General features: G+C 34.4%; 1 protein-coding gene across 1 annotated transcript in view; it reads left to right on the top strand.

Moving 5' to 3' along the window:
* The window catches only part of ANGPT1 (angiopoietin 1), a 244,948-nt gene that overhangs the window by 165,475 nt on the left and 57,134 nt on the right, over window positions 1-22,339 (top strand). The window contains exon 4 of the mRNA XM_008689254.2: window positions 10,595-10,824. Coding sequence (XP_008687476.1) covers window positions 10,595-10,824 — 230 coding nt within the window. The remainder of the gene's footprint in view (window positions 1-10,594; window positions 10,825-22,339) is intronic.

Here is a 22,339-nt window from a genome sequence, read left to right as displayed (position 1 = left end):
ACCTTCTCATATCTGTTCTTTGTTTTCTTTCTTTCTTCTCTTTCTTTTTTAAAAAATATATCCCTGCTACCTTATTTCCTGATCATTTTGGGTTTTTTTGTTGTTTTGTTTATCCATCATAATTCTTGACATGGCATCTAGTATCATTTCCTACTATGGAATTCTCACCATGAAATTGCTTGGTTAAGGAAAACTGCTTAAAGGTTGCTGTCTCTTTTCCATCAGTAAAGCTGACTGAAGGTTCGCCCCCTCAAAAGAGCTCTGTCTGCTACAGGTCAAGTAGAGGAGGCTTCTCCGTGTGCCACGGCCGCTCACAGGTGTCTCATTCCTAATCCCAGCACATACATGCCTTCTGCTGATGATTTTTTTTTTCCTTTATTAAGTTCTAATTTCAAAGGAAAACTCAGGTCTCTCTCTGTATATATATATGTGTGTGTGTGTGTGTGTGTGTGTGTGTGTGTGTATATAATATACAATATTGTATACTATATATATAGTATATATATATATGTACACACACACACACACACACATACAAGTCACAGTACTTCTTGCTAGTGATAATTTTTTCAGAGTTCTAACAATTCTCTTTGCCAGAAATACAGGTATTTCACAATGACTTCAGGTTTCAACCTGAAATTTATCTCTGTGCTCACACTGACAAAAGCTTACATGCATCTTTTACTCCTCCTCTGCACTCCTTTCTTTTCTGATGCTCAAGTGTAGCATTACTTCACCTGTGGTTCCTGAGGGTATTTTTCTATCAACATGCTGTATCTCCTGACATTGCTGTATCTCTGTAGTTATCTATGTCTTGGAAGGGTCCAATGTATTTAATGGAATGTTGGAACATTTATTCTTAAACCAGGCATATTCTTCTATGGACAACTTAGAAAAAAGTGTTTTACTTTATAAAAAACCAAGAATATCCTTTTGTGATGTACAACATACTTTCCCTATTCTCTTTATTGTTATTGTTTATTTCCATATATGAGATGGAATTCAGGAACTCTGCCAAATGCTTTCTAGAGCAACAAAGAACCCCCCCCCCATAGCAGTTAAGTGGATAGAAAGTCAAGGTCAAACATTAAACTGTTTATATATTTTTTAAAAGAAGTTTATTGATTATCCCTACCAATTCCTTAAATGAATCTTAATCTTCCAAATGTAGCAAGAAGCTATTTCTACATTTAGGCATCTCTGAAATGTAGGAACAACATGCCTTTAGTTGGCCAGGTCTGGTTTGGATCAGCTAATACACTTCGCAAAGGGGATTATCTAAATTAAGCTTTGCTTCCTCCCCATGGAATGTCAGGGGTTGTGTCTGGGTGTGTGACTTACCAGCTTTGAGTATGATGGGGCCTCAGCTGCCAAGTCGGTGAGCTGGCCCTTAGGAGGGTCCACCACTTTGGCAGAACAAGGGGGAATATTTTATGGACAGGATTATACTCACAATCATGCTGAGAGGTCCTGCTGATTTACATCCTGACAAATTAAATGCATCACTTGTAGGGTTGAAAAAGGATTTTTGGCCTCATTAGATTCACTTCTTTATCCCCTAAATGGCCAAAGGCACAAAGCAAGACTAGGATTAGCAACATTTGCTCTACTGTTTGTTTTCCTAACAGTATAGTGGGGGGTAACTCCAAGAAGCTTGCAGTTTGCTTTCTTTAGGAAATGCTTTTTTTTTTCTTTTGTTGGATGCTATCCTAATGTCAAAATGGTTTTGTTTCTTACCTCAAGGAAACAGCATTTGGAAGTACAAGATCTGTAATTGGCCCATGTAATTGAAATTATCAACCAAGATCCCAAGAAATGGGAAGCATTAATATTTACCTTGCACATAGGGGGTTGGATCACAAAGTGGAACATGTAATTGTCAACTTTTATTAGATTTTTCGAGTATGTTTCCTGCCAGATCAGCTCAAGACAATAGAAAAAAGGAGAGGGACAGGGAAAGATGTCATAATGCAAATCCCTTGAGCTGAATCTTTTCATCTAAAAGTTTGGTGAACTAGTCAAGGCACCTGTCCATCTCTGACTTAACCCCAACTTTTCCCAAGGTGGGAGCACAGCCGGGTGAAAAAATATTCCAGAAAAAATTCTTCTGCCTCACCAGGGTATACAGGAAGGGAAGTGAGCATCTTGTGTGTACAAAGTTGGAGCACTTGGGCTTTCCTGATGCTTGTGTTGAATATGTAAAATGAAGATTAAGGAAATTTTCAGTAAGGCCATTCAGAGTGAAGTGAAACTACACATGTGATGGTCACTTCAACATAGTTTTATCAAAACTATTTGCTACCCGCCTACCTAATATCAGGTGAGCATCCATGTCAGGTGTTTTGCATACATTACTGCTAATCCTCCAACTAATTCTGCAAATTATCTATTATTATTATTTCTATTTTATGTATAAAGAAATGAAGTTCATGAAGGTCAAGTTTACTTGTCCATGACCAAACAGCTGGTTATGGCAAAATTAGGGTTCAAGTCCATGATGATTCTCTGTCTTAATTATTATAAAAATATTTTTCCAGCATGATGCAGTCTCAAGATTAATTGATGTGGCTGTCAAGTTATCCTCTTAACACAAACAAGTAGAAGTTTGAAGAAAGGGGTCGGCCAGTTGTTTTTGGCCTATTCCTATATAGATCATTATTTATTCCTGCTAATACTGGAGTAGGAAATATAAACTATTTATTTTACCTTGGGAATTCACTGAACTTAGTTGACAAGCCTCATCTGTCTTCTAGCTGGAGTTTATGGGAAGTTATTAAGTTAATTAATTTTAACTGATTGAAATGTGTATAATTTCAAGATACTAAATTATACCTTACAAACAAATTACTGTAATGGCATCATAAAATATTGATTTTTAATACTTAAGATGCCTAAAGAAATGAAAAGTTAAGTCACAGCCTTTAAATTAAAGTTCTTTTCCATTTGATAAGTTCTTTACAAAATACTAAGGTAAAATCCTGTTAACTGCTAGCATTAGATTAGGCTGAATTATGTTAGTTGTGTATACAGGGATCAATAAAAAGTTTTAAAATTTATATTAGTCTATTCTATACCTTGAAAATGGAATACCTACAGACTGAATAGAACATTTTTTCTTCTCATGTTTTTTTAAAAATGAATTTAATAGCATATAGCATTTTTTAATTTGTTTCATTAATCTTAGGATTTTAGAGTGGAATAGAATTCCGAATCAAACTAAAAATCCAAGGGTAACCTTAATTTTTTCCATTCCCTGATTCCTCACAACTCACAGTGACTGTTGAGGCTGTCAGTTCCATCTCCTAAATATTTTTCTCAATCTGTCCTGTTCATTTTATTTCCTCTATGTCTTACGTCAGACTCCCATTAATTCTTGTCTCAGCCATTGCAGTGACGTCCGTGCTTTAAGAAAGCCCCATGTCTCTCAAACTGATCATCCAGAGCTCTGCCAAAGTCTTCTTTCTAAAATGCAAGTCAGATTATTTTTTACTTTTGTTTAGGTCCCCACCACTAATTCAGCCCAATTTTTCAATCTCTAGACAGCATCTGCCTAATCCCCTACTCATTCTCTGTAACTAAGTAAAGAAAGTTCAAGTTTTTTAGCATTGAACACAGTCAGTGATCATTATAATCCTACTTTTGTAGCCCTACTTATACAAGTCTTCTTATATTCTAGAAAGTATGGTCTGATAGCTAAGAACATGAGTTCTGAAGCCAGACTGCTTAGAGTTTACTTTTCCTTTATCCTGCTATCATCAGCTCTGCCACGTATTATTTGTGTTACTTTGGGCAAGTTACTTAAACTCACTGTACTTTGGTTTCCTAATTTCTAACACTAGGATGATGATTATAATAGCGCATGGAGTTTATGTGACGATTAATTGAGTTAATGCATGTAAAGCACTGAGAACAGTGCCCACCACACATAACAAGTGTTCAGTCATGCTAGTTGTTAGTATCATACTGAAGACTTGATGTTGTTTCAGACATATTTCATGTTTGACTTGTCAGAAATGCCCTGTAGTTCTTTTTTCAACTGACAAACTCCTTTCACCCTTCAAAACTCAGTGCAGATGTTAACCTCTCTAAGAACCTTTCTCTGACTCTGCCCAATAGATTTGATCATTACAACTTATATGGTATCAGTGTACATTGTTTGCCCCTATTATTTTACTTATCCCATCACATTGTAATTTGTGTGTGTGTGTGTGTGTGTGTGTGTGTGTGTGTGTGTTTATCTGTTTCTCTCCAATAGCCTGTGACCTTCTGGAACACAGAGACTGTTTTTTATTTATCTTTGTCTTCATACTCCCAGGCACAGTTCTCTACACATTGTATATGTAGTATTAAGTGCTTTTTGAACTTTGAATGAATGATGAACTGACAAATGTCCCAGGAGCTCTATCGCAACGAATGTCATTTATCTCTGTATACACACACAAATAAAAAATGTTTTTTAATGGAAAACACAAACCACATAGTTTACATGAAATATTGTAAATATATTAATTGTTCTTAACATAAATACAATAGAGATGGTGTTTACACTGCTAATCTGCATCCCCAAAAGCATACTGCATGGCTCCCGAGGTTATCGGTTCACATTTTGAATTTCACTAATTCAGCCCAATTTTTAAATTTCTAGGTAGCATCTTCCCAGACCATTCTAGACTCATGACCATCTAACACATCTCTCTGATTAGTAAAAAAAATAACGCAAATTTGATCTAAACATTAAATTATATAGAAGTGTATAAAATTGAAGGGCAAAGTCCTCCTAATGCCATACTCCTCCACCACCACCACCCCCTGCAGAGAATCATCATTAACAGATTAAGTTTGGTACTTATTATTCCAGACTTTTTCTTTGAACATACTAAACATACATCTGTGTAGAGTGTGAATATTTGTTGTGTGTTTACACAGACACACACTCATATCCAATTTATACACATCTATAAATACATATATACTGAATGCATATGTATATAGATTATAACTAATCTTTATATGTTGGGTTTATTTCTAATTCATAAAAATTTATCATAGATATTTTAAACATATAATTATATACACATATCTCTCATTCCTAGGTATAGACTATAATTTACAATTTTTTAGAATTTTTATGTGATTATTTAAGTTTTCCTACATATTGACACATTATCTCCAAACTTTATATTTCCCCCAGGTGTACCTGGGCTTTCTAATTTCCCCAAACCTTGCTAACCATTTTATTAATGTTGTCTACTTGAAAAGTTAGGTTGTACATCTTTTCATGTTTTTTGACCATTTGCATTTCTTCTTCTGTGACTAGCCTATTCATGTGTGTTTCTCATCTTTCTATTACATTGCTTATCTTTGTTTTATTAACTCATATATGCTCTTCAATGGAAATTAAAACTTTATCATATATGCTGCAGATATGTGTTTCTGTAGTTTGTCATTTATTGTGCAATTTTTTATAGAAATATTATTACATTTTTACGTTTTGAAGTGTATCTGTTTTTTTCTTGCTTTCTGGCTTCCATTACATACTTAGTTTATTCTTATTTACCCCAAACTGTTAAAAAAAAGTATTTTCCAGTGTTTACTTGTAGTAATCTATGCTTCTGCTCCACATTTGAATTACAAAAGTATTTAGCTATAAATTGTAAATTTGCTGTTTCAAGTTAGAAATTTAAAGTATAAATTTAACCTGAAGTTACTATGCCCTTGTTTGAAGGGGGAAAAGAAAATCAATCTTTAAAACCCATATTTGCAACACATGTTGACACCTTACATATTAAAAATAATTAAAAAATGGAAACATCTGTAAGCAGTTTCAGACAGATAAAATTGAGAAGGTTTCTATATTTTCAACATCTTCCTCCTTGTTTAAGGCTATCTTTACACACATATTGCTTAGGAAACTGTCACCACTGTGAATTCATTGGCTGCTATGTTAAGGACTCCATTGTGGGAAACAATTTAAAAGGGAGAGCTTTTTCTGTGAAAGTTTCAAGATGTGTTCAATGATCTGAAATATTTCCAATAAGATATGTTTGAGAAGGCAGTCTGTGAAAATGGAAAGATGTCAACCAAAAACTTCAAATAAGGTTTTGTATATACTCAATTAGAACCTTTTACTGAAGTTCAAGGCCTAGATTATTTTGTTTATTTTATTCTTCATTAAAGTGCACCTCTGCTTCAAACTAGAAGTTAAGAGCCAAAATTTTATGCATGTCTCTTCTCAAAGTGTTTCCAGAAAGATGGGAAACAGGAAGTACTCGGAATCCTGTGAGAAACTCTGTCTTCAGATTACTAACTCCATTTGTATAGATTTAGGTACAGTTTCATAAATTGTTGTTCTGTGGAACACTAATTCTAAAAGATGCATCATGATAAAAACTACTTAATCTAAGCTTCCCAAAAACTTGAGAGTGGGACTCTTAATAAGTGAACACCTGATAAAAATACATGGAATGCACTCTAGAAAACAGTGCACTGGTGTTTGGAATCAGCATCCACATTTTGGATTATGCATTTAAGTCTAAACTAAACTTATTGCTGCAGGACATCATCAGGGAGAATATAACTATTTTGCCTGTCTAATTTTAGGATGCTGGAGTTGTAATGTTGTCCTTCAGATCAACCTTTATTTGTAGGTCTTTGTATCTAACTGAGGTGGCCTCTCCCAACTGATCTGGATAGGGAAGATGTAAGAAAACCAGTAGAAGACTTCAGGACAAAATGGGATAAAATTACATATAATGACAGAGGGGTTAAGGCAGAGTGGTGCTTAAGAAAATCTCAATTCAGATAGAAAAAAAAAAACTAGCTTGACAAAGAAACTGTTTTTATACATGTAAAAGATCAATAGGCTAAAATATTGTGAAAGACAAGTTCCCGGAATAACCAGATGGAGAATGATAATTAGTAAGATGTTAAAGTGATTCCTTGCTTCCTGACAAAATATAAATGGGTGGAAGAAATAAATAGAAGATATATTATACTAAATCAAAGAGGAGAGACTCTCATGCTAGTGTTCATAGCACTGGGATGTCATGGGCACGTTTCTAGTCTGATAATTTAGAAGACATGGCTCTTTATCTTGGTTCTGACACAATGAGTGCACGATTTTTGGGCATGATATTTAGATTCTTATTAACTGGGTCTTGTGATATCTACTCAGTTTGTATCTCTATATTGCTTTAAGAATCAAAGGAGATAAGGGCTTTAAAGGGCTACACAATTATAATGGTATATTACAACAATGTGGTTAATAGAGATAGCATGTGAATTTTTTCTAGCAAGAAGGTTTTGGATTCAAACCAGTTTCGAGTAATGAGAAGGAAGGGCTGACTTCCCAAGTAGATAATAACCAATGGATGAGAAGTATCTAAAGAAAGACAATATATTTTTTTAAGCCAAATATGAAGAGAAGATGGAAGTAGGGGATGAGCAGTATTGGAGAAAATGGAAAGGCCAAGAAGAGATCAGTCTTGCCTGAAGAAGTCTAAAAAGTTATGATTAGTATAAAGGATATACCTAATAAATTTAGTAGATAATTACTATAGTATAAAACTTATTAAAGGAACTCCCAAGTGAAGAAATGCAGTGAGGAAATGACTGGAAGAGATAGTTAACTGGCCAGACCTGCCATTTGGGAAACAACGTGACAGGTTTCCATTTGGCGATAGTTTTCATGCATATTATTTTTTCATGCATATATTTCATTCCAAACCCTGTGAGGTGTCTGTGACGCAGAGCACAGTTCTTACTTCTGTGGCAGTCCCTTCTTTACTTTGCATAAATATCTATTTTAAGATGACAGGCTATTTGGATGTCTTTTGATACCTGGTAGCCACAGTGCATTAAAGGTTGTTCAGTGAATTATGAAAATTGATGTTCTTTTCATCATGTTAAGTGCATATTCCTTTCACTCAGGAAATGCAGGCCTTTTCTTCCATAAGCCAGTGCCGAGCTGTTTCCCTTGGCATCAGGGAATTTTTTGATCAACTTAAAATTCTCAGCTCTTTCCAAATCATCCTGAAAACCAAAACAAACAGGCAAAATTCCTTTATTGACATCTCAGGTAGTAGCCATCTTGAAGTATATACTTTCTTGAATAGGGAGTATATCAAAAGAAGTGGAAAAACACTGATGTAAATTTTTTTTTTAAATAGCATTATATCTGAAACAAAAGTTTCTTACAGCTGCTGTTGTTTTATTTGAGGTATTCTTTCTAAAAATAAATCCTTAGAGTAGGAATGGTATCATTTTATATTTTACATAGTGCTGAGAGTACTATTGGCACTTAGCAAGTCATAAATACAAGTTATAGCTATAGCATGATGTTTTCTAAACCATATGTTACCTACTGATTGGGAAAACTGACCAATGCTCATCTTTTTGTAGGAACAAAATGGTAATTCAGATTTTTATCCAGTATTATATGACTATATCATCCAAATTTTGGTTTTTACATTATTATCATTTTAACAGCTAATTCTAAGGTTTCTTGGTAGTATACTATAACTCTTATGGGTTTAAAAGACAACTTTTTCATAAGTTAACTGACTTTATATTATAAAGATGCATCTTGCATCTGATTATAAGGGGGAAAAACAAAAAATTAAAAAGTAAACTGAGAATGAGCTAAGGCATCAGTTGTGGTTAATTCTCAGATCTGAAGGCCAAATATTACAAGACACAGAGAAAACCTACTTTGACTCCGTAGCAAGTGCACTAATCACTTAACCAGTGGTTGGATAAACTGTTTAACCAATGGAGAAGGGTTTTTTGTTTGTTTTACTTTATTTTCTAACCTCTAACTAAGCAGCAAGTTATTGACACAGAAGAAAACACTAAAAGACAATGAATCATACCTACTCTTCACAGATGTTGTCTTTTATCTTACCCTGACTTTCTTGCCTAAGGTTTTCATTTCCAAAAGATGTCTTCAAAAATATAGATGGCCATCACAGATTTCCCTAATCTCTTTACCCAGGTTCTGTCCAAATTGAGTTTGCTTAACAAACAGGACAGGGCTTCTTTCATTACCGGTGTCCCAAGGAATGAGAGCAACCCAAAATAGAGGTGTGGCTTCTCTGATCTTACACAAGTCACAGAGCTGCCCCTGACAGTTCTTAGTGGAAATTTTCATATGTGAATCTGGACTCGCTATCCAAGGTGTTGTAAAGGTAGGGTAACATGTAGGGTAACATGAATGGGAGCATCCCCAGTGTTTTTCAGGCATGGTTCAACAGGCAACGTTCCTGCCATATTCTGAGCCACATTTGCTTGAGGACAGGTTGGTTGGCAAAGATCCAGAATGCTCATGAGCAGTTCTGTCCACACTTCTTAATCTGCATAAAGGGCAATCAAATATTCTAGCTTGTCCCCCAGTACATCAAGTAGGAAAATTTGGCTCTTCTAACATGCTCAATTTTATGATTTAAGTATTAAATTTAAAACATTCCCTGGAGTCCCCTTTTTGCAAACTTGTAGGAATGACTCAGTGCTGTATTTCTCCAAGGTAAATTAAGTGCCCAGTCTGGTATGTTACATTTGAATAACACCTTGTAAACTAAGGACTGGTTGAACCTTCTGAAAATGGAACTGAGGAAACTGAATCAGGCTTTCCTCTGAGGAATCTTAGTATATTATACACTCTATAAAATGTAAATACTTTTTATTTACAGTCAGTTGCTAGGATCCAAGAGTGCTCCTTGCATTCCCTATCATTTTTAATGTGCAATATGCAAGGGGAGTATCTTCTGAAGAGTTCTGAGAGAAGGAAGGGTCTCAGTTGAAGATTACATCACCCTGAGCAAAACCCCATGTCTTTTTGTAAGACCATGCCACCAGCCTGTGGTCTTCCTGTGCAGAACCATCTATTCAGTGATTTGGGAACTTGTGGTGCTTTTAGACCTCATTCTGAAACTTAGGTTCAGAGACAAAGTAAGCTATGGTTATGATACAGGACCAGCCATCAGAAATCCCAAGAATTCTAATTCACTGTGATTTTTCATAGCTTACTTTCTGGTCCTGTGGGTTCTGTTAATATACTATTAACTGACCCCACAGAACTATTGTGAAATTTAATTACTGTTAATGTTTTGAGAATCCCAAATGAGTGCAACAAAAATAAAAAAAATAGTTTCTATATTTTGTTTATATTTTTCCTGGACTATTCTATCAGTTTCTTATTGGACCTATTTCCTTGATGAAAGTTATACTATAACTTTTACAGACTGAAATTGTTTGGGTCCAAGTCAACTACCTTGGATATGAGATGTACCCCAGGAAATAAATTATATTTAGGAAACAGATATTACTCTGACAGCAAATGGTCTAACAATTCTTTATTTGATATGATATATATATATATATATAACTCCTGTATTAATATATGTATTAAATATTTATATAAATAACATATTATGTATATTAGAATATGTTATGTGTATACATTCTGAGACTGCCACTTATCCAATATTTCTATTGTGACATACCTAACTAAAACTTCTAACTTTAAATAAAGGATCTAGTTGAATCATATATTTTTGTATAGCATGTTAAAAATAGTCTTGTCTTTATTTCCTTGTAGTTTATTAGAACATAAAATCTTAGAAATGGAGGGAAAGCACAAGGAAGAGTTGGACACCTTAAAAGAAGAGAGAGAAAATCTTCAAGTCTTGGTTACTCGTCAAACATATATAATCCAGGAACTGGAGAAACAGTTGAACAGAGCCACCAACAATAATAGTTTCCTTCAGAAGCAGCAGCTGGAGCTGATGGACACAGTGCATAACCTCGTCAACCTTTGCACTAAAGAAGGTGGTAAGAATTTCTTTAATTTGGTATAGTAGATATTTTATTTAACATGGAGCAAGTAAATATTCAGTACAACTTTCTATATTGTATTGATTGCTATATAAAAGCAGCAAAATAACTTTATTCTTAGAAGCACTGCATGAAGTTTGTACTCACAATTTTCTCATGTTTTTTAACGAAAGAGAATGTATTCTTAAGTTTGAATTTGTGAATTCACAGTTTCTTTCTAAAAGAACTTTCTAGTTTCTTCTCTCTTGCTTGCTCTTTTAGCCTTAGATAAAACCTGCAATACGGTCATGGATAAATATTTGATGTTATGGTGTTAGACACTTAAATATAGAAGACAGAAATTAGCCAATGTTAAAGATTAATTCAGAGTCCTGGGAAAGTTTCAGGAAGATTCTCGTATTAAAACTAATATTAATTATTTCTTTTGTAGAGGGGGAGAAGGAAGAGTTGCTTACAGAGAAAAGGAGATATAGATGCTCCCAATAACTATTATGAAGGAGAAAGAATTTTGTTATTATAAGTCTTTATTCAGATCACTTATGTTTAGTTAGTGTGGAGAAGCCTAACCAGGGCATCCAGACATATTTATTCTGGGCCTTCTGTTGACAGTGGAAATACATATTTTTTAAAAAATTCTGGTATAGTTAACATACAGTGTAATATTAGTTTCAGGTGTTGGAAATACAAATTTTTAATATGACTAGATTTTCTGGAGCCACTTAACCGTTGAAAATATTGTAGGCCTTTGTCTCTTCAGAAGATATTTATCCATCTGCCCGTCCCCACCCAACAATTATTGAATGAGTGCCTCTGTGAACACTTGTCTACTTCAAGCAGATCCTCTTCATAGCCTCAGGAGAGCTCTTCAAAGTTTGGAGCTTAAAGTCCTCTTCTGTATTCTGCTTGCTAATCAGCCTTTCTCTGAGTGAAGATGTGATGAATCGTAAATAGTGATGAGTGAAAGAGAACACCATGTCTGAAAGTTATGGTTGTCACTAAGCTGTGGTTATGTGACCATTCATGCGGTGGTTCCATGTGCATATGCAATATACATACCACAGAGGCTTCTTTAATAGTGGACTTGAGCTATATGAAAAATTAGCTCAATTCTATACTTTCATGTATAGATATGAATATAGATGATAATTCCATATGAAGTGATCTTGTTTTAAAGACATTTCAAATTTTTCTATTACACTCCATTACCTTGAGTTATATCTCCTTTAGATAGTCTAAACAAGTCCTTAATATACTTTGTAAAGAATATTTTTTAAACAGTAAGTTCCCAGAGCTCCATTTGGGTGTGCTCAGAAATGTGATTGGGAAGGAAAAAACCTGCTAATCAGTCAGCGCCTGCCAAAACCTTGAGTTAAAGTCCACTGGAAGGAAAGCTTGGTATGATTTTGCCAGAGAATTTTAATGGAGCTCATGAGTATTTAGAAATTAAGTATTAATATGAGACATATCTATTCTCATATTGAACTGAATACATTAGGGGGAACATTGAAAACATATTTTTCTTATCATCCTGAGTCTTAAAGCACATGGAGTTGAGTATTTCTTTTTTTCTTTTTTCATGATGTTAGAAATATCAAGCCCTGGTGATTCTCACAGAGCTCATATGTCTGCCTACTTATCATAATTTCACTTCTTTTCTGAGTATTTGTCCAATAAATATGTCTTTAAACTTTTAGAGGCAGGGGTGGGAGTGACTGCAAAAGTAAAATTCCTGGCTAGGTTTGGAGTCTGGGTGCAACAGCAGGCAACCAAACATCTGTTCAAGAAACACTTATTGAACAATTATGATCCTGATAGATGCTACCCATAAGTAGCATCTCAGGGTATGTGAAAAGTAACTCTCTCTTTTGTGATAGAACATATCCAACACAAATAAAAATAAGAGAGACAAATTGTCTAATACTTCAGGCCTCTTGATATTTATTTTCTTTTTAATGATACAGTCCTAAAATAAATTCTGACTTAATTGCAGGACTTGTGATCATAATTTAGGTCTATCATCCCGTTTTCCAATAGGTTCTGTGCTCTCATAAGCATAAGTTTTATTTGTTTCTTGTTAAACTGTTCTCTTTAATTCTGTAGTTAATTTTCTAGTCAAATATTTGATCATTTAAGAATTCATTAAAGACACAAAATGGAAGATGCCTCTTACTAAGGTTTCCATCAAGATTTTAATTCTCTGCATGTCTTCATTTTCACTGGTGTCATGGTCTTTAGTTATGGTGAATTTGAAATTTTAAATAACTCATACCGTAATACTGGATTAAAATCAGTCACTAAAATGATCTTTTATTTCATCTTAATTCTAAAACATATGAGTAAAATCTTTCCCTACTTTTGTGACCAACAACTCATTTATCAAATGGATTTATTATTTATCAAGGGATTTTATGCAAGTATCCTACTTTTACATTTAAATATATGCAAATATGCCTAAAATTAATATACCATAAGAAGTGCATGAATTTCTTAAAATGTGTATTTTAAGAACTCAAAGAGTAGTCTTCTAAAAGATTTTCCAAGAGCTGTGTTATAACATGAAAGCCAAAATATTTAATTGACTTTAAGGTTCCTCCATTTCCAACTTGACCCAATCACTTATGGGGACAGCCTGAATGTAACACTACAAAGTAAGAGAAGACATTTTTTAGTGAATTTTCTCTGTCGCCAGCAACTAATTTAACCTTTATGAAGCTGTTTCATCATTTTATAAAGTCAGGATAACTGTGTCTGCTTCTCAGTGATAGGGAAAGGATTAAATTAGGTACTGCCTTTAAAAGCAGACAACACATAACATAGTTGACTCATTAAACTTTAGTTCCTTCTTTCTCCTCCAAGTGACAAGGTTCAATTAAACACAAATTTATTAAGTGCTATCCAAAAGCAATCTTCCTTTCATGGAAACTATCTAAATACAATGCTTAAGAGTGTTTAACTGTTGACAGTCATCCAAGCAGTTTCTTCTAGCCTCAGTTTTCTTAACTAAAATGGGATCATAATGCATACCTGATGAGTTTGTAGTAAATTAAAAGAAGTTTTTATAAAACATATAGCATCTGTGCCTATCCATAGTAAATGCTGAAAAAATTGTAGTTAATTTACTTTCATGCCTTCTTAAGTGTTTATAACTCACTTAAGTTACATGATAAAAGCATTCTCAGGAAATGTTGGCTGGAAATTTATCCTTTCCCTAACATGTGTTTGGTCCAAGAATTGTAAATCCATCCTTGCATGTAGGGATTATTTTTGTTTAGTTTCACAGAACTTTTCCTACTAAAATATCTAATGTCATAAATACACTTATGCTAAGTACGATTTTTAATAAACACACTTCCTTTTTTTTTAAATTTTTTATTATGTTAGTCACCATACAGTACATCCTTAGTTTTTGATGTAGTGTTCCGTGATTCATTGATAAACACCCTTTCTAAAATAATTCACCAACCTGTCCTCTTCTTGTTCCAAACAGGCAATAGTGGTGTTTTAGGCAAATAATCATTTCAAACTGAATTGTATCCATTTTGTAAGGCTTCTGGGTAACACATTTATTTTTGTGTAACCTTTGTCTGCAAACATTTGGCCACATTTATTCTTAGAAACATTACCCACTAAAAAAATATTGCCCTCAGTGTTATCATAGCGTCAAAACTTAGCTGATTGCTTCATGTTCTTGGCAATTCACAGTTATTGCTGGAATTAGATAGTTTACATTGATAATGGCATGGGTACAAGGCTTGGAATTCCTCTGAGAAGAATAATCAGGTACTGTGACCATGAAGCATTCACCAGTCATCTTTATGCTCAGAGGCAATTAAGCCATCATCACATCTGTTGAGCGCACATGAGGCAAACGTAATATTATGCGATCAAGAATTTAATTAGTAACAAAGCATTAAAAAAATGAAGAAAGAAAATAATATTTAGCCTCCACTCTTTACCATGGGCTGGTTTTCTTACTAAGTCACCTTGGAGCATACTCCTGCTATACCAAGGTATGATTAATAAATTTATCCACTCATTCAAAAATAGTTATACAACAATTGTTCTGTTTCATATTTTCCTCTGGGGGATAAGAATATTCATCCATTTTTATTTAACAAATATTTGTTGAGTTCTGGTAATATAGCAGGTGGGGTTCAGGCCACTGGGAAGAGAGAAAAGATGTAATTCAGTCTGTAGCATCAAGGAATCTAGAGTTTTATGGGTAAACACACAATTATATTTCATATTTCATATTTTGAAATGATAAACACAATTATATTTCATATTTTGCTACACGTGAGGCTAAGGTACCAGGGCACTAGTGAAATACACAAGAGAAATATTAAAATCATGGCAGGGACAGGATGAGGGCAAAATACAGCATCTGCAGTCTTCTTAAGGATTTTGTTGAATGCTTACTGATTCAGGCCTTGTTTAAGCTTTATGTGTATTAACTTAGTCCTAACAATAACAATATGAGGTAAATACTATAGTTAGTCCCATTTTATAAATTCTACAGAGAACCTGAGTAATTTGCCCAAGGTTACATGTAACTGGTTAAAGTTGATCCATGATTAAAACATAGGCAGTATGGCTTTAATGGGATGATAACAGCTAAGTCTTCAAAATAAAGCAGAGGATACTCCAGACAGCTCAAAGAACATGCATATTTGCCAGGAGTCGTGGCAGGGAGTGGGGTATACTTAAATGCATAGCCTAAATCTCAGAATCAAAGCCAGGAGAACAGTGAAAGATGGAGTTAGAGAGGTAAACTGAAGGAGAACAGGAAGCTGCATTTTTTTCTCTGAAAACAGTAAGGAGTCCTGTCAATGTATGAGGACAATGTTGACATTTGCATTTTAGAAAAAAATTATCCCAGTCACAATGTAGGAAGAATGTACTGGAAAGTTGATAAGCTTGGAGGTGGTAGGACCAGGTGGCTGTTTTGCCATTATTATTAAAATATTAGCAAATATTTGGAGAGTAAAAATCAATCTTCCGAGCCCTTTGCATATATTAACTCATTCAGTTCTGATAACAATTCTATAAGCTGGGTGCTCTTATTAGCTTCCTATGACAGATAAGGAAACCAAGCATAGAGAAGTAAGTCATTTGCAAATATCACACTACTAACAAGTGGGCAAGCTGACATTTGAACCCAGAGTCTGATTCTGGAGTCTGTACATTATCCATTGTACTATGATGGGGAGGGAAGATAGAGTCGATGGTGGTTTTCATCTGATTCTCAAAAGGATCTCCTAGGAGAAAAATAGTGAGGTCAGGACCAAAGAGGGACAAATGGAAAGGCAGATAGAGGGGGAATTCATGAACAAAGAGAATTAGAATCAACAAGAAATAATGACCTATTAGAAAGAGGGTCAAATATAACTCTTATTTTCTGGGTTCAGTAACTAAGGGGAATATTGATTACGTTCTTTAAAGTCAGCAACATTTAAAAAGAAACAGGTTTAAGGGGGAAAGATAATGAGTTTAGCGTGGGGCATATTGACTGAGGTGACTATGGTTTCCAATCTGGAAGTCAGAGAAATAAAAATTTGTAATTCAGGAGTGAAATCTGGATGACCACATACATTGCTGTGTCCTCAGAGGAGACAAGTGGTAAATCTGTGCAGCAAATGAAATCCATTGAAAATGCATACAAAGCAACGACTGGGGGGGTTGTAGATCTATTTGACAATCTGATAAAAAACTAGCCTGCCTTTCCTTCTCGCTTAGTGCAAACACTCAGGCACAGGTTTATGTGTGATTTCAAAGAATTTACATACTAAGATTATGAACCCATTTTAAAATAATAAGAATGTAAAATCCGAGACAGAAAATTGAGAGTTCTTCATGGGATAGTTAAAAGGAGACCAGAAAGAAAACAAAATAAGGAAGTAAAACCAGTAGCGAGGAATGTTACAGCAGAGAGAAAAAAACTTCTATGAAATGTCTTCATGGCAAATAAGCAGAAAGGCAAGAGAGAAAGAAAGGAGAGAGAGAGAGAGAGAGAAAGAAAGAAAGAAAGAAAGAAAGAAAGAAAGAAAGAAAGAAAGAAAAGAAAGAAAAAAAGAAGAAAAAAAGCAGCCTGAAAAGTGAATCTTGAACTGGGATGTGGCCTCCTACAGGGAGAGCTTGGGTGACATGTATGGCTCAATTGCATGGGTCAATGACAAAAATGAGCAAGAGGAAATAAAAGCAAAAAATACTGTCTACCCATATCCAGCAAACTTGATTGTGAAAGGACAGATAACAGTTTGGGTAGGGATGCACACAGAATAGAGAGGAGTAAAAAAAAACTTAAATACTGAGAGGTATGAGCATGTTTGTATATTTAGGTCCCTTACATGAAGTTCAAATTTCAAACCATAAAGAGCTTCTCATGCAGTTCATTTAAAAAAAAGAAAAAAAACTTCTTTCACATCATCTGAAAGACATAATGACTGATGCTATAAATTTTTAAGTGATCTTAATTATTTGGTTTAAAATGTCTTTCCCAGAGGCTGATTGCCATGGTATGGAACTTCTGATCATTATTTTTGGTCCTCTGGCCTTCTGAAAAGGGGAAATGAGGCATTTGTTTCTTTCCCAGTACTGAGGAGACATTTGGTTCTGTTCTCAGAATAATTCTACCATCTGAAAGGAATTTACCTCCCGTGCAGTGTCTATTGAGTTTGTGAAGTAAATCATTCAGTCAAGGGATGAGATAGTTTGAACTCCTGCAAGTCCCTTGAGTTAAGAATGATTCTAAAAACATCATAAGCAATGGGAGGAAATTAAAACTTTTTGAAAGTCACTTATATAAACATTGATAAAAATAGAATATATCATTTTCATTGACTGAGTAAAATATTTGGGTTTTCGTTGACTACTTGTAATGCACAATTTCACATTAGGTAGAAAGAGAAAGAAAAATACAGGAAGTCATCTGCTGCACACTACAGTGAGCACTTGTTCCCATTTAATGAGGGAAATGCTTTATCTTGACAGAAAATTATATGTCAAACATTCACAATTCCCTTAAAATGAACCACACTCTCTAGCACTTCCTTTCATAAAACCCAATGGCTTTAAGGGGAAAGTGTTTATTTTTGGAAATGGTATATTTCTCCTTTTTGATAGAGCATGTTATCTGCCTTTTGAAAAGTTATAATTTCTGTAAAAAAAAATTGCATGAATAGCAGATAGGCAAACTAATGATAACAAAATAGAAAGTAGTACAGCCTTTGACCTCTCCCATGAATTATTTCTAAACCACATCTTTCGGGGGAGATTTGAAACTTTGTGTTTAATTCTCTTTCGGAATTCAAGTTTCAATTTCAGAAACTAAACTAATCTGAAAAGGGATATCTCCTGGTTCTAGCTGGACCTACAAATTACCAAGGTGAAAGGCCATCAAAAAAAAAAAAAAAAAGTGTTGCCTTTTTTTTTTGTAAAGCTCTGGTACTTTACACTGAGTCCAAATGACACCTCTAATTATTTGGAGGGAAAGTAAGAAAAAAACCCACATTTTATTAACATCATTCAGTATGTATGCATCACATTAACCATACAGTGAAACCCTCATGAAACGTCTTCTAAGAAGGGAGAAAAATGAAATAAAACCTGAGAAATATTATAACCATACAGTTAGGCTTAAATACATATAATCAAAATAATATTGATTTTTAGCATTTTTCTAAAAGTTTATTGTAAAGAACCTTTAAAATTATTGTTAAAAAACATTTTTAGTTTCCTATTAGAGCTCACCATTTATCTTCAACTAAAGAATATCAACATCATAACTAAGGACACTGGAATCTCATCTTACCCCTGGCTTGGATGTTCACATTCTGAGTGGGACCATTTCCAATAAGGAATCACATTAATATGTGACCTACTAAGAACAGTCTATCTTTTTTTAATGAATTTATGATGAAGTTAAATTATTAAATGAAATGCCAATTACTCGGTTAATTGTGTATTTTATTGTGTCTTTGCATATATCCATAATTATTTTCAGGTGTGAACATTGTTTTCATAGCCAGCATGAGTTCCTTTAAAGTAGTGAATTTGAACTTTGGGTTCAATTTTAACTGCAAATTTGATTCTAAAGGAAGCTTTGCCAGTTGTTTTGGCCCCATGTATACATACTTACAATGAACAAATAGACTGAATTTCAACCATAATTAATTCTTCAGCTCATATCCCTAGAGCTAGAGCTTAGGCTGAGATGTGGTCGCCTAATCAGCATCTTGGAGCACCTCTGACATATGCCATTTAGAAGGCAAGGCATGGTGGTCTAGCAGAAACAGGAATCGAGGGCATCTGAATTCTAGTCCCACCTCTGCTGCTAGGCTGCTTAACATAAGACTACTACACACCTTAGAGTTTGTCTGGTGTCATAGACAAGTCCATACATTTTATGACTCATCAATCATTCCATTTCTTCTCTTCATTTTGTATCACTTCTAATGACTAGGAAAACCCCAAGTTCAGAATGAACCTCAGTATGGTAATCAAGTATTATTCTTCAAGTATATTTCACAAGAGTAAGAATCGAAGTGACATACCTATAGTGACAGTCAGCCTTTATTTAAAACTCAAAATGAAGTGTTTTGGTTTGGATTTTTTTTTTTGTCAGTTTTCAAAAGCATCTGGCAACTTATTTCCATTTATAGCATCGACCAAGGACTTTCATTCCATTTTTAATGGTTTTTGCTGAAATCAGTTATTTGTCTACTTATAACAAAGCACAAGAGATACCCTTTAAGCTTTCCCACGTGCATGGGAAATCTTTTGTTCAAAATCAATATATTCCAGTCAGGCCAAAAACATTACATGGGAAATTAACACACATGAAACACCTGAAATATTTTTGTTAATGAAATGATCTTCTGAACAAATGGCAAGGGTCATGTAGCACTCATAACTGCCCATCAGGGTGCCCAAAAGGAAAACACAGAAATAAATTTTGTGAAAAATGAGTATTACTTGATTAAACAGAGGTAGTGTGTAAATCCATTTTCAACTTTCAACTTTTTTTTTGCATCCATTGTTGTTTTAAGTGTAATACACATTAAGTGTACATTCAGTTATACATATGAGTAGTTTCACATTAGAGGAACACTGGAAATTTTATTTGAATACACTGATCAAACTAAAGTACAATTATGTAGAATTACTTGATGTTTCATTATTCTACACTTAAAAATAGCATAAAATTAATAATATACCTATGGTATAGGGTGGTTTGCATGTCCACATAGATTTAACAGTTTATACACCTTATACATACAACTCAATATTACTAAAAATGTATATACCTACAATTATACATATGAGTCATATATTCTCCAGATAATTAAAATGTATCTCTTTAAGTAGTAAAATGTTAAGAAAATTTAAAAATATTGTGATAGTACCTTTTCTGCATTGTTTTGTCTTCTTTCTCAGAAAAGAAGATTGGATAAAATTAAAGCTTGTTGTAATAATTTAATTCACTATTATCAGCATGACTGAATTTGCATCAGAATAGCACAATGCCTTTGGAGAAATATATGATTTGTCCCTTATATACTGACCAAACTGTTCTCATTTCTTATTTTTGCCCACTTTTAAGATTACTGTTTTTTCCTCATACATATAAAAAAACTTTTTTTTTTTTTAAGATTTTCTTTATTTGTCAGAGAGAGAGACAGAGAGAGCACAAGCAGGGGGAGGGGCAGAGGGAGAAGTAGGCTCCTTGCTAAGCAGGGACCCGATGTGGGACTCAACCCCAGAACCCAATGTGGGATCATGACCTGAGCCAAAGGCAGAGGCTTAACTGACTGAGCCACGCAGGCATCCCACAAAAAACCTTTTGATTATCATTTTTTTGTTGTTGTCGTCATGACTGATTCTGGAAGGTGAACACACACACTCCCACACAAATACCCACACATATGCTCACCTTCCCTTTCCCCACCAGCACTTCCTCTAAGCTTGTAGCTTTATCAGATAGTCCAGAGATGGGACATCAAGTCATTAGGCTTGTGAGAATAAATCTAAGATTAATGAGGGTAAATATTGGTCAGTATGATGTTTAGGATATAGACATTATGGAATCCAATATAGCTGCTCAGGTACTCTTACTTCCTAATGCTCTGTTAGCTTTTGAAGTCACGGGCCATCAGTGTTCCACATTTCTGCTGAGAGTTCCCACCTCACAGATAATGCTGCTGCCCATGGCTCTCTTCTGCCCTCATCTCAACATTTTTCTTCCTTCTTATCTTTTCTAACCCCTGTCACTCTTCCAATACTTCCTGCTTCCAAGAGAAGAGGCCATAGCCATTCTGAATTAAGGTCTGTCCTGATTCACCCAAGACCCTCAGTATGACCTTGTCATCTGAGATAAGTATTGCTGGGGACTCTGTGACAGATGAGTCACTGGAATCCTGTTTGGATTTGACTTCACTCCAGGGGCCAGTAAGAAATAGTTAAGATTCTTGGCTTTATAGTCAAAAGAGTTCCTTAGAATTTTTGGTGAAGTTAGAAAGCATCTCTGAGCCTCTGATTCCTCACATATACAATATATTGATAACTATATTTCATAAGGTATTTATGAGGACTAAATGAAACAAGGCATATAAAACATACGTGGCTTACAAAATTCAGATTTGAAACATAGTAAGTGTTTGTTATACTGTGATATAGTGATTTGCATTATATATATAATACATATATACACATAAATATATATACATACAAATATGTTACAATAAACTGTATGTAATTGCCATGTTTGTAGGTCAAAAACAATCATGCTGAGATACCAACCCCTAGATATTTAGGTTCATAAGCATGTTTATATAAAATAAGATACCAACTTTTGAAATTTTCAATTCAGAAGCATAAAACTTTTGTGTATTTATGTAGTTAAACATATGTGATACATATTTATTAAGTCATTGGTAAGTCTTCCTCACCCTCATACCACGCACATAATACTGAAATATTGAATATTGCCTGTAGACCTTTTAATTTTGCACACTCTTGAAGTGCAAGGTATTACGTTCTTCCACTTTTTAAAGTCCTTTCAAATATATTAGGAATCTAGGGAGTGTCTTCCAATGGCTTTTCCATGAGATGCCCACACACCTGGCTGAAAAATATAGAATCTAATCAGTTAGTTGTTTGCTTGTTTGCACCTTATCAGATATGATGATTTACTTATCCATATGCTCAGTTAACCTCAGTGTCCTGTTGAGGTGAAAAATTACAGATTTAGGGTCAATTCCTGTACTGTGATCTCCACAGTGATGATGGTCCAATAAATAACACAAGGATTATCCTTAAACTAATAACTTGATCCATATATATTGTGATACTTGCTAAAAACTGGAGAGGTAGGAACCATTAGCCACATCTAAGATTTAGAAAGACTATTTGAAGAATTAACCCCTTTATGGCAACTTATTTGGAAGTAAGTAGGATCAAGGACTTTGGCTTTTTACATTGTCTCTGTTATAGCAAAAGCTAATTGCCTTCT

The sequence above is a fragment of the Ursus maritimus genome, unplaced genomic scaffold (genome assembly GCF_017311325.1).
Source record: "Ursus maritimus isolate PB19 unplaced genomic scaffold, ASM1731132v1 scaffold_9, whole genome shotgun sequence".
In the NCBI taxonomy this organism is placed as follows: Eukaryota; Metazoa; Chordata; class Mammalia; order Carnivora; family Ursidae; genus Ursus; species Ursus maritimus.
This window is presented reverse-complemented; position numbering and strand designations above follow the sequence as displayed.